At 41.6% G+C, this 14,690-nt stretch overlaps 1 protein-coding gene across 1 annotated transcript in view; it reads left to right on the top strand.

Annotated features, from left to right (window-relative positions):
• The window catches only part of LOC146702341 (sodium channel protein type 3 subunit alpha-like), a 196,428-nt gene that overhangs the window by 78,011 nt on the left and 103,727 nt on the right, over window positions 1-14,690 (top strand). The window contains exons 9-13 of the mRNA XM_085468805.1: window positions 3,510-3,651; window positions 4,239-4,436; window positions 5,356-5,538; window positions 5,616-5,873; window positions 6,228-6,353. Of these exons, the coding sequence (XP_085324931.1) occupies window positions 3,510-3,651; window positions 4,239-4,436; window positions 5,356-5,538; window positions 5,616-5,873; window positions 6,228-6,353 (907 nt within the window). The remainder of the gene's footprint in view (window positions 1-3,509; window positions 3,652-4,238; window positions 4,437-5,355; window positions 5,539-5,615; window positions 5,874-6,227; window positions 6,354-14,690) is intronic.

The raw sequence follows: 14,690 nt of genomic DNA, 5'->3' as shown, positions 1-14,690 counted from the left end.
GGCAAAGGAAAAAAAAAAGGCCAAATTTAAAATTAGGAGCTGTTAAGAAAAAGCTTTTGAAAATGGGCCCGCGTCGGTTGTGGAGACTGTAATAATTACTGACCAATTACAGCCTGGCGTGGGTCAATACAGCATGTCTTCACTGCAGTGTGATGACTCACGCTGGTTTGTGTAAATATTTAGGACTAAGGCGTCCTATCTGCTGCATTAAACTGTAATGCTTTATGAATTTCTCCATCATTTACCTGCTATAAACCACAATTTCTGCCTTTTTTGTTAACCTGTAACGGGCTCTTCCTGTAAACTCATGCAGCAAATCAACTTTAATAAATTCAGATGTTACTGGCAGTCATGTTGAAATGCATTAGTTGCCATTATCTACGTTGCGTAAGTGTTTTTTCGTTTGTTATGGATGATTTTTAAACTACAGTATTGTCTTTTTTGAGCAGAAGTAGAAGCGCTCCCAGCTGCATTATGTAAACCTTATGTAACTGGATCGTTTATTTACACGTGTCCTTAATGAATTACCATCACCAGCACTCACCAAATGTTGGGGAGTAAGGCGATAACACATACAGGCGGGTTGGCCGGCAATGAGTCAGCGGCAGCCGCTACTCAAAAGCATCCCAGCTGTGGTGGCAGCGGCCCAGCGGGGGCGGCGCCAGCCAGGCCGGGTCACCGCAGTGGGCTTGTGACCGTGTGGTTGTCGGTTTGATTCCCCAGATAGCTTCTGCACAGCAGCAGTCTTTTCTGTGACTCAGCTTGAAGCTCATCTGTGACTCAGAGCTTTGTTCAACCAGAGCTTTGCTGATGGCGTGGTGGTCGTGATTCTGCTAATGCCACGCTCGCCTGCATGCATCATAACTCCTCCACTTCTGTACCAGGTAACAAACCCACAGGTGTGACACGTCTTCAACTTCTGAACACGGTTTGGTTCTTCAGTTTAAAAGTGAACAATCTACATTTTTTGACATGAATGACTGAATTATTTAGGGCATTGTGACAAAATCTATGCTCCAGTTGTTGAACATTTGCACAAGACAGTCTGTTTCACTCTAATCTGTGGATCGTACCATCATATATCCTCCAAAAATCTGCTGACCTCCATCTGAGCCCAGAAAGGACCCAAAGATTTTGCCTTTTCTTGAGGACAAATTGTATGTCTAGAAAAAAAAACCCATTGGGCCCTGGCATTTGGGGTTTTGTGCATCTGGCATAAGAAACCTTCCAGATGAAGTATGCAGAGCACCTGCTCTGGTAACTCTTTGTTAACCAACTGAAAGTGGCCTCATTTTTTTAGTTATGTATTTATTTATTCTGTTTTTGAATGTGGGCATACAAACAGCTGGTATGTGCAGACATGGATGGATGGATGGATGACGTTAGGATTAAAAACTGGTATAAAATGTGAAGTTTGCACTTTCAACACAGGTTGAAACGGAGACCCAGCGAGGCTGCATCTCACAGCTAGGTCGTCTTAAATCTCTCACGTGACTCGGACGTGGTGATGTGTCCGTTGGCTCCAGAGAATTAAATCTTTTCTTTTAAATAACTGGGTCGTTTTAATGCTGTTTGTTGTGCACCGTGTTTTATCTGTTCGCCGATCATTTTATGCGTGTTTAGTGAAAACATTAATATGAATCAGCATACAACATTCTGACTGTGGATCTGAGCTGTGTATGGAAATACTTGTGTGTCTCTATTGTGATCTCAAGTGATCTGTCACTCTGCATCCGCATCAGTCTGTCAGCTTGTAGCTGCTGGCATTGTTTTGAATGAATTATTGTTTAGATGACTAATATACTGTATAGCATAAAATACAGAAGACTGTGAATGTTGTCCTTGAATTGAAGACAGCTGGTCTTGTTGGTGTTAGGTGCATAGTTACATTTCACGTCTCAGCTCATCCCTACAAATGTAAGTACACGCTGTGTCAATGCGACCTGCAGCTATTGCGATTGGCCTGTTCAATAGCGTTGATTCCTCCTGTGCATGTCCAGATACTTTTCTGCTCAGTCTTTGAATTTACGCTTCAGGATTTAAAAATAATAGTCATAGCATTATTATAAGGACTCAAACTATTGGACTAATGTCAATAAAATTAACACATAGAGCATCCGTACCAGCATAAATGCTGGCCACAGTGTTTGCTACTTATATAGGTTATGTCTCAGGCTCTACAGGAAGTCTAAATCAGGCCTTAATCCTGGAAAGTACTTGGCTGCAAACACAGATAGCTGGAAACCTGACAGAAGTCCGCTGCTTGGGTGCACGTGTAGTTGATGCATTATAATGTAAATTCTCAGTGGACAAGTCCGTGCAATCACAAAACACAGGCAGACCCTCTGTCTGATAATGTCATTTACGTTTCAGTGACGCAAGCGGACCCTAGTTTAGTGGGCCTTTAACCTTAGAGGTGGTCCTGAGAGGCATTGAGCCGACCCACCATCGTGTGACTCAGTCACATGGGTCAAGGTGTGAGTTGGGGTTGAATTGCCTAGGATCTGAAGACCGCCTTATATGTGGCTGATGGTTGTAACATCTCAAACGCTCGTGGTTGTCGGCTGTCTAATCAAACTTCTGGGCTCACCCTCTGATATTTCTGTGTGTGGTGTCTGCAGCTTTGCTCTCTGATTTATTGTTTTGATTGCAAACCTCTTCTGTCTGATTGCATAATAAAGGCCAAAAAAGTAACTTTGTTCAGTTCTGAGTCACAGCAGAGTCACTTTACCTAAAATCTGAATGAATACTTGTTTTTGAGTTTTGCATGATTAGTCTCCGGCGTGCCTCGTTTAATCATCAGCGATATGAAGGGATATGTTCAGGTTTCTGTACCTCTGACCTTTTCCCTCCTACTTAATAATTTCTAATCATCTGGTCTCAGTGTCTGTCCCACTGTAAGCTGCTGTGGGCAGCAGCAGCCTTCCCTCCACTGACCAGCACGCCACCCATGGGACTGCTGCGCATCAGCGGTTCAGATGTGACCGCGTGGGCGGCGATGAATGTGATGGGATATGAATGTGGAATATCAATTATGATGAATGCCTTCCCGGTGCTATCTGCCCCGTCTCTGCGGCGACACGTGTGGGCGGGTCCCAATCGCACGACCATAACAAGCCTTCGGTCGTAAACACCGATGAGGAAACAGAGCGTTTTTTTGGTTTCTTGTTTTTTGCACAGAATTAATAGAAAGACGGATGGAAAGACGGCAGAGAGACACACAGACGGTGTTTTTGAATCCTCTGAACTGTCTCAGCTTTCAAAATGTCCCTACACCTACTTTCTGCACAAACCAGTGGTGTTAGATTTCCCAAAATCACACATTTCAGAGAAACAGTAGTTACAGTTACATAACCGCCCACCCCCGATCACATCATGATTGGCAACTCCAAAGTCCTCAAAACGACATCCTGAACATCCACAAAAAATATTTATATGTAAAAATTTCTGCTGATAATAAGTGAAACAGATTTTAAGAGTCACGTTATGTTTCTGTGTCTGTGCTGCAGAAAGTGTCCGGACGGGTTTGTCTGTCTGAAGGCAGGAAGAAACCCCAACTATGGCTACACCAGCTTTGACACCTTTGGGTGGGCCTTTCTGTCCCTGTTTCGTCTGATGACGCAAGACTACTGGGAAAACCTCTACCACCAGGTAAGCCTTATGACCAATCGATCAGTTAAAGTCAGAGAAAACCTGGATTGAAGTTTATAAAGTGTCTCTTCTTCCAGTGTCTAATCTAGACTGGGGCTAAGAGCCTACACAGACATCTAGACTGTGTCTAATTCAGCGTGTTCTCATCCTGACATTATGTCATTCTGACACAAGTTTGGCGTCAGACTCTCGACTCAGGGCTGAGGCTAAAGGCGGGGCCTGGGGTGGCACTGTCCCTTATCCAGAATTTGATTGGCCTTCTCACAATTGTGATGTCATGTCAGTGCAACCATGGGCAGAAACTGCAGGCAGGGTAAAAATGCATAAAAAGAATTTTCTGTGAAACTTTGGTGTCCTCAGTGCATCACTGTAACTATGTTTAATAATACTACATGCAGTGGGCATGTGTTCACTTTCCACACAGTGAACAAAGGATCTGTGAGCCACTGTTCTTTACTTTGACCACTCTGTGAAATGAAGCATATTTCTTGTTGTAGCCAGCTGGGTTTTATTAGCCGTGTTGCTTCACTTTTAATGTTGCACTTCAGTCAGCATCGATTTTATTCCCGCCACGTGTGCGTCTTCAGACGCTGCGTTCGGCCGGTAAGACCTACATGGTGTTTTTCGTGGTGGTGATTTTCCTGGGCTCCTTCTACCTGGTCAACCTCATCTTGGCCGTCGTCGCCATGGCGTACGAGGAGCAGAACCAGGCGACCATCGCCGAGGCCTGCCAGAAAGAGCGGGAGTTTCAGCAAGCTATGGAGATACTGAAGAAAGAGCAACAGGTAACTGATGATCTGATGTGCTCGATTATCCAGCATGTGGTGCGGTGTAGGACTGTGGAGGTCAGAAACTGCCAAAATATCTAATAAATTAATTCAATTCAATTTTATTTATACAGCCCCAAATCACAACAACAGTCGCCTCGAGGCGCTTTACGTTGTAAGGTAGACCCAACAATAATACAGAGAAGAAGGTTACAATCATATGATGATTAACAAATAAATATTGAGAAAATAGTCAGCAAAGGTTTTGCCTTGTGGGGTTGTTTGTTTGTTTGTTTGTATTGTTTTCCTTTATTTTTTTTTTGTATAACACTTTTCAATTTCCAGGTTTTTTTTAATGGAAATTAAAATGTATATTACTCACTGGAAAAGTTGGCTGTTTTAATCATTTGCATGATTAATCATACATACAAAATGAAAATGTCAAAAATAATAACAATAATCATCATAATAAGGGAAAATGAATCTGATTTTAAAATTAATCGAGTCAAATTTTAAAAGCAAAAGAGTGTTTTTTTGTAAACTGAGACGATTCATAAACCAAATAGGAGATAAAATAATATCCTTAAAAAAAGGTAAATATTTACAAATAAACACACAAGTGAAAGCAAATATCAGTTTAAGTCATAGTTAATAAATCAGTGATTTTTTTAATATTGCTCTTTTAAGAGTCACATTAATGGATTATTTTTATTTTTGCAGTTTTGGTCCTCTGTACAGGAATTATAAGTAAAATAAATGATATAAATCCAACTCAGTTACTGCTGTGTTTCAGTGAAAATAATACAGCAACAAAGGTGAACTAATGAGTGTTTAAATAAGTGTTTTCATGGCTTCTGTTTCACCTTCTGTCCTTTATTCTCATTTATGAATGAAAATGTATTAATATATGAGTATTAATTATTAATTCTTTCATCAGGGTGCCACCCAAAAAGCTACCGACTCTGACTCGTTGATGTCACCAGACCTCTCTCCTTTCGGCCAACCAATGGACAGCTTTGAGGAGCGAAGGCGGAGCCAGGCGCTAATGGGCGTGGGGGACGTGGAGGCGAACCTATCTGAGGAGAAGCTTCTGCAGGTGGACTTGACTGATGGTGGAAAGGTCAGTGGAGAAAGATCTGATTTAATATTGTTTATGTTCGGTGCAAAACTTTACTTTACTCCCCCCTCCTCCTCCAGCCGCTCCACCCACTCCTCGCACGCTCCTTTTCCACAAGGACGCGGAGAAGCAGTCAGGTCTCCTCCATCTTCAACTTCCGACTGAGGAGCCGAGGGTCGGAGGGAGAGATGGCCGATGACGAGTACAGCGTACCGGGCGACGTGGTGGAGGGCGTCGGTAGTCGAACCTACAGCGGAGGAACCTTCAGCGGCATCCTGCCCCAACCGTGGCCCAAACGGAGGCCGAGCACCTACAGCACGGCCAGCCGGAGCTCCCAGGTGAGCGTAACAGCTCATGTGTGGCAATGAGAGCCTTTTAATGAAGCATTTTTATTTCTCAGATTATTGTAGTTCTTCCCAGAAAGTTGATTCTGTTCATCTGGGCGAAATGTTTTCGGAAACGTTGGGAGAAACGTTCCATCGTTCATCCAAGTGACTTCTTCAGGCTGTACCATACACCATATTAATCTAATCACATAATTAAATTCTAATTTCTTTTCTTCACAAATTGTAAATGTATCTATAAACCGAGAAATTCTTCTGTTTTTTTCCACTTTATGGAGTTTTTTCTTTACAATATTTTGTCCCTCCTGGGGCACTGTAGTTATGCTTCTGTGATTTTTGTGTTTCCAGGTTTTTTATCCGACTCTAAACATCAACGGGAAGCTGTTTGTTGCCATGGACCAGAACGGGGTTTCCCCACCGCCACTGCAGGGGCAGCTGCCTGCTTGCACCATGGAGAAGGTCAAGGAGGAGAGTGTGAGTTCCGTGTGCTGACTGTGTGTGTGTTCGCTGCAGTGGAAACAATGGTGGAGCCTGAAGCCATCCAACACTCAGACATGTGAATTATGAATCAGCGCTTTGCATAACTCCACTCTGATATCATGGGTTAAAGACACACACACATACACACTCATATCAACCATCTCAGATAACAGTGCCATGGTATTCCCCCCATCTGCTCATACACGTGGGCGCACACACACACACACACACACACACACACACACACACACACACACACACACACACACACACACACAAGACTATTTCCACACACACTCTGAACTTTGTGTGCAGTTACCGACATCATTGAAGAGCTAACTGATATAGATTCATTCAGACTGTGTGTTCACCTCACACAGTGATAAATATTTTACCAGGAGCCAATCAGGTGTCAGAAAGTCCAAATTTGGGCAAAACTGTTGGGGAGTGTGGACTAAGCTGAGGTTGATCTTGATAGGTTGTGACATTTGTCAAATGAAGCAAAAGTGCCTTCAAACCTTATACTGTATAACAAAATGTATGGATACACAGAGCTGTCACTAGGAGACACTTTTGAATCGTTAACTTTTGCAGTTTGACAGAAGCTATCTTTGGTTTTTGGTGCCAGAAGTCACCAACACGGTAAATGAACTGTATCACACAGATAGCAGCTAACTAGTGCTCGCTGGCATCCAAATAAAATAGAGCTCACACCACAAACGTTATCAAGAGACAGCTGAAAGTGGCCATAAAGGAGCCAGGAAAAAGCTGCAGTTCCTCTAATGTCCACTTGAAGCTCCGTCCAAAAGTGAATCAGTTCCCAGTGACTCCCATATTAACATTCCCAACTTTATAGCAAAAATAAACATGTTTATAGCCTGGTACAACTGTGAGGGGGGAGCTGGGTTGCCTGTTTAAATTGCAGTGAGGTTCAAAGTTTGTATTATTTGGGATGTCTCTGACAGGTGGATGCCAACTAGCCGCTAGCTGTCTGCTAGGCTTAAATTCAACTAACTCAGTCTCTGAACTGGACCTCTGGACCATGTTTGAGGTGTTGGAGCCTTTGGAGCATTTTTAATGAGCACTGGCTCATGACTCAGCATGTGGTTAACAAGCTAAAGTCTACAAACGAAAGGTCGATGTCAAGCTAGCTATGTCCACATGTTTTTACCCCAGTAAACTGCCCAGTCTGTCAACACTGATGTCTATTGATGAGCCACAACATCGAATGTACAGTAGGCTCAACAATTATACTGAAGCCAGAATCACTAACTCAGCATTAGACAGTATTCGTATTTAACAGGACTACAAACATGCACACACGGGCTGTGCTGATGCCACGAGTAACTAATGTACAGTTTTCACTTGAAATCCTAAAATAGGCTCATTCTCGTTGCTTCCTGCGCTGCACATATTTTTTCACCAAGGCTGTTGACATCCGGCAGTCAGCTGTGCGCCTGGAAACATGCAGTACATAGATGTATCCCGGGTCATGTCCAGTCAAGATGATAATCAGATCACACTCGTTCTGCATGACTCACTGACCAAACACATGCAGAAAAGGTGAGAAAGTCTGCCTGTGCAGATGTGTTATCCAGAAACAGGTGTTTACGTGCTGCTTTGCACTTTTTTTTTTTTTTGGCTAAATGGGGACAAATGACATAACATACCCAGCACGAATACCTGCACAGTAAGAATATCAGCATATGAATCTGTAGAATCTGCAAACAGGCAACAAGATTCTTGGTACCAGAAGCTTTGTGGTTTCCTCTTGTAGTCCAAGTGCTGTTCACAAATCATATTTGGACAGGGTTCTGTCTGATACAATAGGATGGTGTATGCACTTTAGTTTTTGTCTGTGTAGGAACCCTGCACACCATCAGCCATCTGTAACCCCGTCTTGAGATCCCCTCCCAGGTGATTCAACCCCAACTTACACTGAGACCCATGTGACCTCAGTGCTGATGACATGGTTGATCAACAACTTGCAGCATTGCCTCCATGACAACCTGGTTAGAAGTTAAATAAGTGGTACTCTCCATCAGTTCTTAGAACTGAAAGGGTGAATGAGTGGTGGGACATCTTCAAGATCCTAAAAATGTAGTCCAGTTTCCTCCAACTGAAGTGTTTAAGAACTTCTGAAAAAAAAGTCAGAGTAAATAAGTAAGTAATATAAATTTATTTGTATAGCACTTTTCACAGATAAAAATGAGAAAGTGCTTTACAAAAAAGAAAAAGAAAAATGAAAAGAATGGAAATACAACAAATAACAATGTAAAACAGTAAAATACAACAAATTAATTAAAAGCTTGCCCATATAAAAATGTCTTCAGCTGCTTTTTAAACGAATCAATGGAGTCTGTACAGCGTAAAACCAGTGGGAGAAAATTCCACAACCTCGGTGCCACTGCCTAAAAGGCCCGATCACCACGAGTTTTAAATCGAGTGCGTGGGGCCACCAACAATCTCTGATCTGATGACCATAGAGCTGGGGAAGAACAATGTGGTTTCAGCAGGTCAGATATATACTGGGGTGGCTTGACCATGTAGGGCCCTAAAGGTTAAAACTAAAACTTTAAAAAGAAACCTAAAACTTACAGGCAACCAGTGAAGGGAGGCCAAAACGGGAGTGATATGAGATCTTCAGAGAAGCAGAGGTTGATTGTTGCACTGAGCACTCACAATGTCGTAAATGACCAAAGCTAGTAACAGGAAGCTTGGCTTTCTAGTTCTAACTGAAGTCTGTAAGCTTGTCTTGTGAGTTATGTGGTGTTGCTACAATGACCAGTATTTAGTATTTATTTATTTATTGTCATTGTCAAGAACAATGAAATTGCGTTTGGGGCTTCCATACAACCCAAAAAAAAGAAGAAAATAATAAATACCCCTTAAAACTCAAGTGTACATATTTAACCCAGTGTGACTCCAATGCAATAAGACAATCCTTAGCAATAATGTTCGTAGAAATTCAGACAAAGACCTGAGAAACATGACAAAATACAACAATGCAACCCATTCAATATTATTGTACTGTGAGATATGATATCAGATATGATAGTTATCTATTTAAGAAAGAGGGGGGGGGGGCAGGACGGGGAAGAGAATAAAGATATGATGCACCAATGCAGACCAGTTCATAGCACACGAGGCACGCTCACTGTTAAACACTGAAGGGACTCGTATGTGAATCCTGCCTCTGCAGCACTGAGTGGAGAGCTGCTTCCACATAGATGTTTGTTTAGAAGCTGAATTTTGGTTACTTGCAATCTGTTGTCGTTAAAGGAAAAGTAAGGCAATTCAGATAATTATTTGTTTGTTAATGTTTATTTAACCATGTGTAACAATATGTGGACCTGGCATCACATTTTGGGTTATTTAGACCAAAATACTCAATTTTGCTCTACAAGGGCCTGATATCCACTTACGATAACATCATGCTGCTACTGTTCAATCAAAATTTTAAACGAATATCCTCATATGAGGCTCTTATTTTTCTTAAAAACAAAAATAAGGTAAAAAAAAATCTGGTAATTCTTCGTTCTTACATTCATCGGGCCCCAATCAGCCCAAATATCAAAGAGAAATTAAAAATGCATGTCGTGGAAGAGTTCGGGTCTCAGGAGGTTAAACACAATGTGAAAATCTTGAGAGTAAAATCTCTTTTCAGGAGAGTGTCCTCGGCTAAGATGGCATGTTTTATAAAGGTAGAAACTGGATCTCCAGGACCAGCACAACCATGGGAAAAAACATGCGAATGTGACATAGAGAGGTTCTGACAGGGTTCAAGCCCCAAGCTTCTTGTTGTGACGCGTTAGTGGTAACCACTGATCCACCGTGCTGCCTGTCATAACCCTGAACATAAAGAAATGAACCTGTCTGGATAACTAGATCTTAATCACTAGAAATGTGAAATTACTGGCTTGAATGGTAAACTCATGGAGTCAAAAAATGGAGTTACAAATTAAATATAAACATTTTTTTGTTTCAGAGCTCTGATCTTTTGATGATTCCTTTAGTCAAAGTCCTGATTCTCCGAATATCAATACCATTCCTGGTTTTCACAGTTTCCCGTTGTTCTTGAAAAGCTTTTAGTTACTCTGAAATGACATCTCGAGTTTGTAAGGGTGAGAATGGTTTTTTCAGTGTCTTTGTCTTGCAGCACAGTGCCACTTGAAACAGCAGCTTTCAGACACTTCTGTCAATTTAACGTTACCTCGGTTCCATCTTCACTCTCACAGCAGAGCCTTATAAAACCTGTGGCAGCTGAAAGGCAGCGAGCTCCACGCCATTAGGGAATGCACTTATTTTAATACTTGTTTACAGTGGTGTCTTTTCCCCGTCAGGCAGTGGGTTTAGAGTATCATCAGGACAAACACAGCAGCTCCACGCCTGGAGGTGTTCAGTCACCTCCACCTGCTCATAACCCGCTTCCAGACCTTCACTGTTATACAACAAGGAGGAGGAAGAGGAGAAGAACACGGCAAAGTAGTTAAATACACTCAGAGTTCGCTTTATTAGGTAGACCTGTAGGCTTGAATTCGGTGTAGGGTAAGTGTTCTGCCAGGAAGTTTAGTTTTATGATGCTGTGCAGCTTCATGATTAAACACACTGTTACTTTGTTTATTGTGTGTTATGTTTTAAATAAAGACACATACAAGAAGAGCAGTTATTTACAATATGTGATGACAATATTTCATAATTTTTTGTAAATGCGATAACTCAAGAATGAAGCAACCTAGCAGTTTCAAATTGAAACCATAGGTACATCTGCCAAAAATCCTGGATGAATTCAAATCAAGTATTTGTTTGAGGTCAAGTATTCTTAAAATCTTTTAAGAATTCTTAAAATCTCTAGAAAGAAGTCACCCAGGATTCTGATCATCTAAAAATACTTTCTGAAAATAGAATTTGCTGAAGCTACTAAGGAAAGCAGCACTACTGATACTTTGTACAGTGGTGAATGTTTAAATGACAATAGTGGGGTGTTTCTGAATGCAGGTTTTTCTGAATGGAATTTTGACGTGTAGGTCCTCAGTCATCAAGTTCATGGGATTCTAAGGACCTTAAGTCAAAGGCAAATGGACTTACTTATCAAGTTCTCTCTTATCTAAAAGGGTTCAGGTCTAAACGTTGATCAGGAGTCCTGAATTTCTGCAATTCAGAACCAGCAACACTCCCAGATAACAAAGTGGTTCATCCCAAGACAAAAGCATCCACTCCCAAACTAAGCAACGTCATGCATGATGTGCAATGCAGTGAGGAGTGGTTGGGATATAGGATCACCCAAAGGACCACAGATACATGACACACCATAGTAGGGTCCACATCTACACCTAAAAGAGAGGAGACACTCTTGAGGAGACAGATGTTCACATTTTAAATTGAGATGATATGAGAGCAGAGTAACTGCACTGCAACCACGTGAGCTAGCGCAATAATTTTTTTGCATATGAAACCGGAGGAGTTGTACTTACATCTTATGCCATCAGCTTGTCCTCGGTCACGGTTTCCTTCCACATATAGCTTTGCAAAAACTGCATAAAAAGCACTTGCAGCAACAAAAACATAATATTCCAGAAACACGCTTTGCCGATCCGATCAGCTGTTCATAACACTTCCTACGTTGGAATAGACGTCAGTGCGAACTATCACATGTCCGCGGAAATGTAGTTTTTTACCATGAGGGCCTCAAGAGCCTATACTGGTCTTTTTAAAAGTTATCGTTGACTTTATGACTTTCTGTGTCGTTTCTGGGATGCTGAGGACTCATATTGCACTGCTGGAAATAGTTTATTTTGATGCATATGCTGTTTTCTTTGCAAATTTGCACTATAATATTTATTTTCGTTTTTCCTGCAGTGTATAAAAATTGGTGTATTTCAAAAATAAAACTATGAAGACACTCAAAATAAATTTCCTTTGGTGGGAAACTATTTTGTGCAACTTTTTTGTATTTACAGTTTTGAGGGATAAGCCTCTTAAATTTCTCTAACTAGGAATATATGTTGTATATAGCATTCGTATTCTATTTTTATCTTATTGTATATTTTTATTCTATTTTATTCTACTGTATATAGTATATTATTTTATTCTATTCTGTACAGCTGTGTACTGTATTTATTCTTATTGTATTCTAATTTTTGCGTCATAACTTTTGCACTGTCCACTTCCTGCTGTGACAAAACAAATTTCCCACGTGTGGGACTAATAAAGGTTATCTTATCTTATCTTATCTTATCTTATCTTATCTTAAAAAAACAAAAGCGATTTTCAATTTTTTTGTAGTTTATTGCACTTTTTTGCAATTTATGTAATTACTATGCACTTAATGCAGGCATATTATTACAATTTAGGCTTTAATGGTTGCATTGGTGTATAGCAACTTGAAATGCTCCCATAAATGGCACTACAACATGTAAAAATATAATATAAGCTCTGGCGGACTTGGTTCTATGGTAGGTCTTAAAGGGTTAAGCACCATCCATTCCCCGACCTATATGATCTAGGCATGTTGGGACTTCTGTGTGACAGCCCTGACCAAGGTTAATAACTTAGGCTCTGCTTTAGCTTTTGGAACTGATGAAGCCAGAGCTGGAACCTCTTCAGGAGCCTGAAAGAAGTCAATTGACCATCGACTGGAGCACTTTCGACTACTCATAGAAAGAATAAAAGTTTAATTCTAAGTAAACAATATTGATGTTTAACCTTTTACCTGGACTTTTCTTTTTTTTGGTTGTGTGATGTGACTTAAAGCCTGAGTGCACTTTTAAGGCTTAGCTAGCATTGGGCCGCTGTGAGCGTTTAATCATTGTACTCGGGTACAAAGGAAACTGAAAAGGTTTATTGGAGTCTATGAGGAGTGACTTACCTCTGGAGCCAGCCTAAAGTGGCTGCTAATGAGAAAGTTCTGAAGCATCTGCAAACAGTTAGTCTAATTCTGTTCAGTTCAGTTTTATTTCTGTAGTGCCAAATCTCAACAGTCACCTCCAACAGCATGTCAGCACATTTTGGTAATCTCACCTTTTCTGTCTGGTTTCTGCTGCTGCCAGACAAAATTCCCCTTCATCACAATTGAAAACTGAAATCTCCTGCAGTGTGTAGAAAAAGTTACTTCTTGATAAACTGAATGTAAACTGCAGGGGTTGTGTGGGAGCTCAGAGCAGCTCTGAGTTCAGGTTAGAGTTTCATGCTTTGAAATGAAGTATTTCTGCTTCTCTTGTCCATCCATCCATAAACCTGTTGTCCTGCTGCTCAGACTGATGCAGAGACGAGTGGGAGGAGGAGGAGGGGACGAGAACTCACTTATTTGCCATGGAAATGTCCCCATGGCAACCCACAGCAGCCAGCGGAAGCTAAAATGGCTGTGTGTGTGTGTGTGTGTGTGTGTGTGTTTCCCTGGTGCTTCCCTGCCTGGCACACAGACAGGATGTAGGTGGTGTTGTGGGCGGCGACCTTCAGGCCTGTGCGTCATGCTTCATTGGAAGAACACTTAGCAGGAAGCGTTATGTAATAACACCTGAGCAAATGAGGTTCATGCAGGTTCCTCTGTGTGAGGGCCGAGGAGTCCGGAGCTCACCGGGGACTGCTGTCAGGCCTTTACAAGGCGAGCAGCTGAGCACCGTTCAAACCTAAACAACTTTATTTAAAAGGCAGTTTTGCAGCAGCAAAAGGACTTCTATTGGGAGCTCCAGCAGTTTTCCTTGTGTCAGCTTAGCTGTACTGCGGCGACAACCAGATAAATGGTAAATGGCCTGTATTTGTATAGCACTTTTCTAGTCCCTAAGGACCCCAAAGCGCTTTACACAACCAGTCATCCACCTATTGGTGATGGCAGCTACATTGTAGCCTGGGGCGCACTGACAGAGGCTGCCGGACACTGGCACCACCAGGCCCTCTGACCACCACCAGTAGGCAACGAGGACACAACGACCGAGACTGTCCAAGCTGGGGCTTGAACCAGCAACCTTCCGATTACAAGGCGAACTCCCAACTCCTGAGCCACGATCGCCACGATGCGTTCTGTAGTTTTTAAGCAGGTGTAACTCGAGCTATCAGACCTGCTCTTATATCATTTTCCATTTGTATTCATGTAAAGCTTCTATAATTAAATTATAGAATTATAGAAGCTGTTGGTAAAATGGTAAATTTACCATTTTAAATTAAATTATCATTTGATTTCTTGAATAAGACATCTCACAATGTGAAATACACAAATAACTGTACCAACAGATCCAACATTGGGTTAAAAATAATCCAACCAAACTCAGCAGGTCACATGAACCTTTGAAATTAAAGTTTCTATTAAACATCACGTGCTGTGGAGTGGCCTCT

The sequence above is a fragment of the Copadichromis virginalis genome, linkage group LG9, assembly GCF_057382275.1.
Source record: "Copadichromis virginalis isolate Kocher_CV1m ecotype Utaka linkage group LG9, C_Virginalis_male_GT1.1, whole genome shotgun sequence".
In the NCBI taxonomy this organism is placed as follows: domain Eukaryota; kingdom Metazoa; phylum Chordata; class Actinopteri; order Cichliformes; family Cichlidae; genus Copadichromis; species Copadichromis virginalis.
This window is presented reverse-complemented; position numbering and strand designations above follow the sequence as displayed.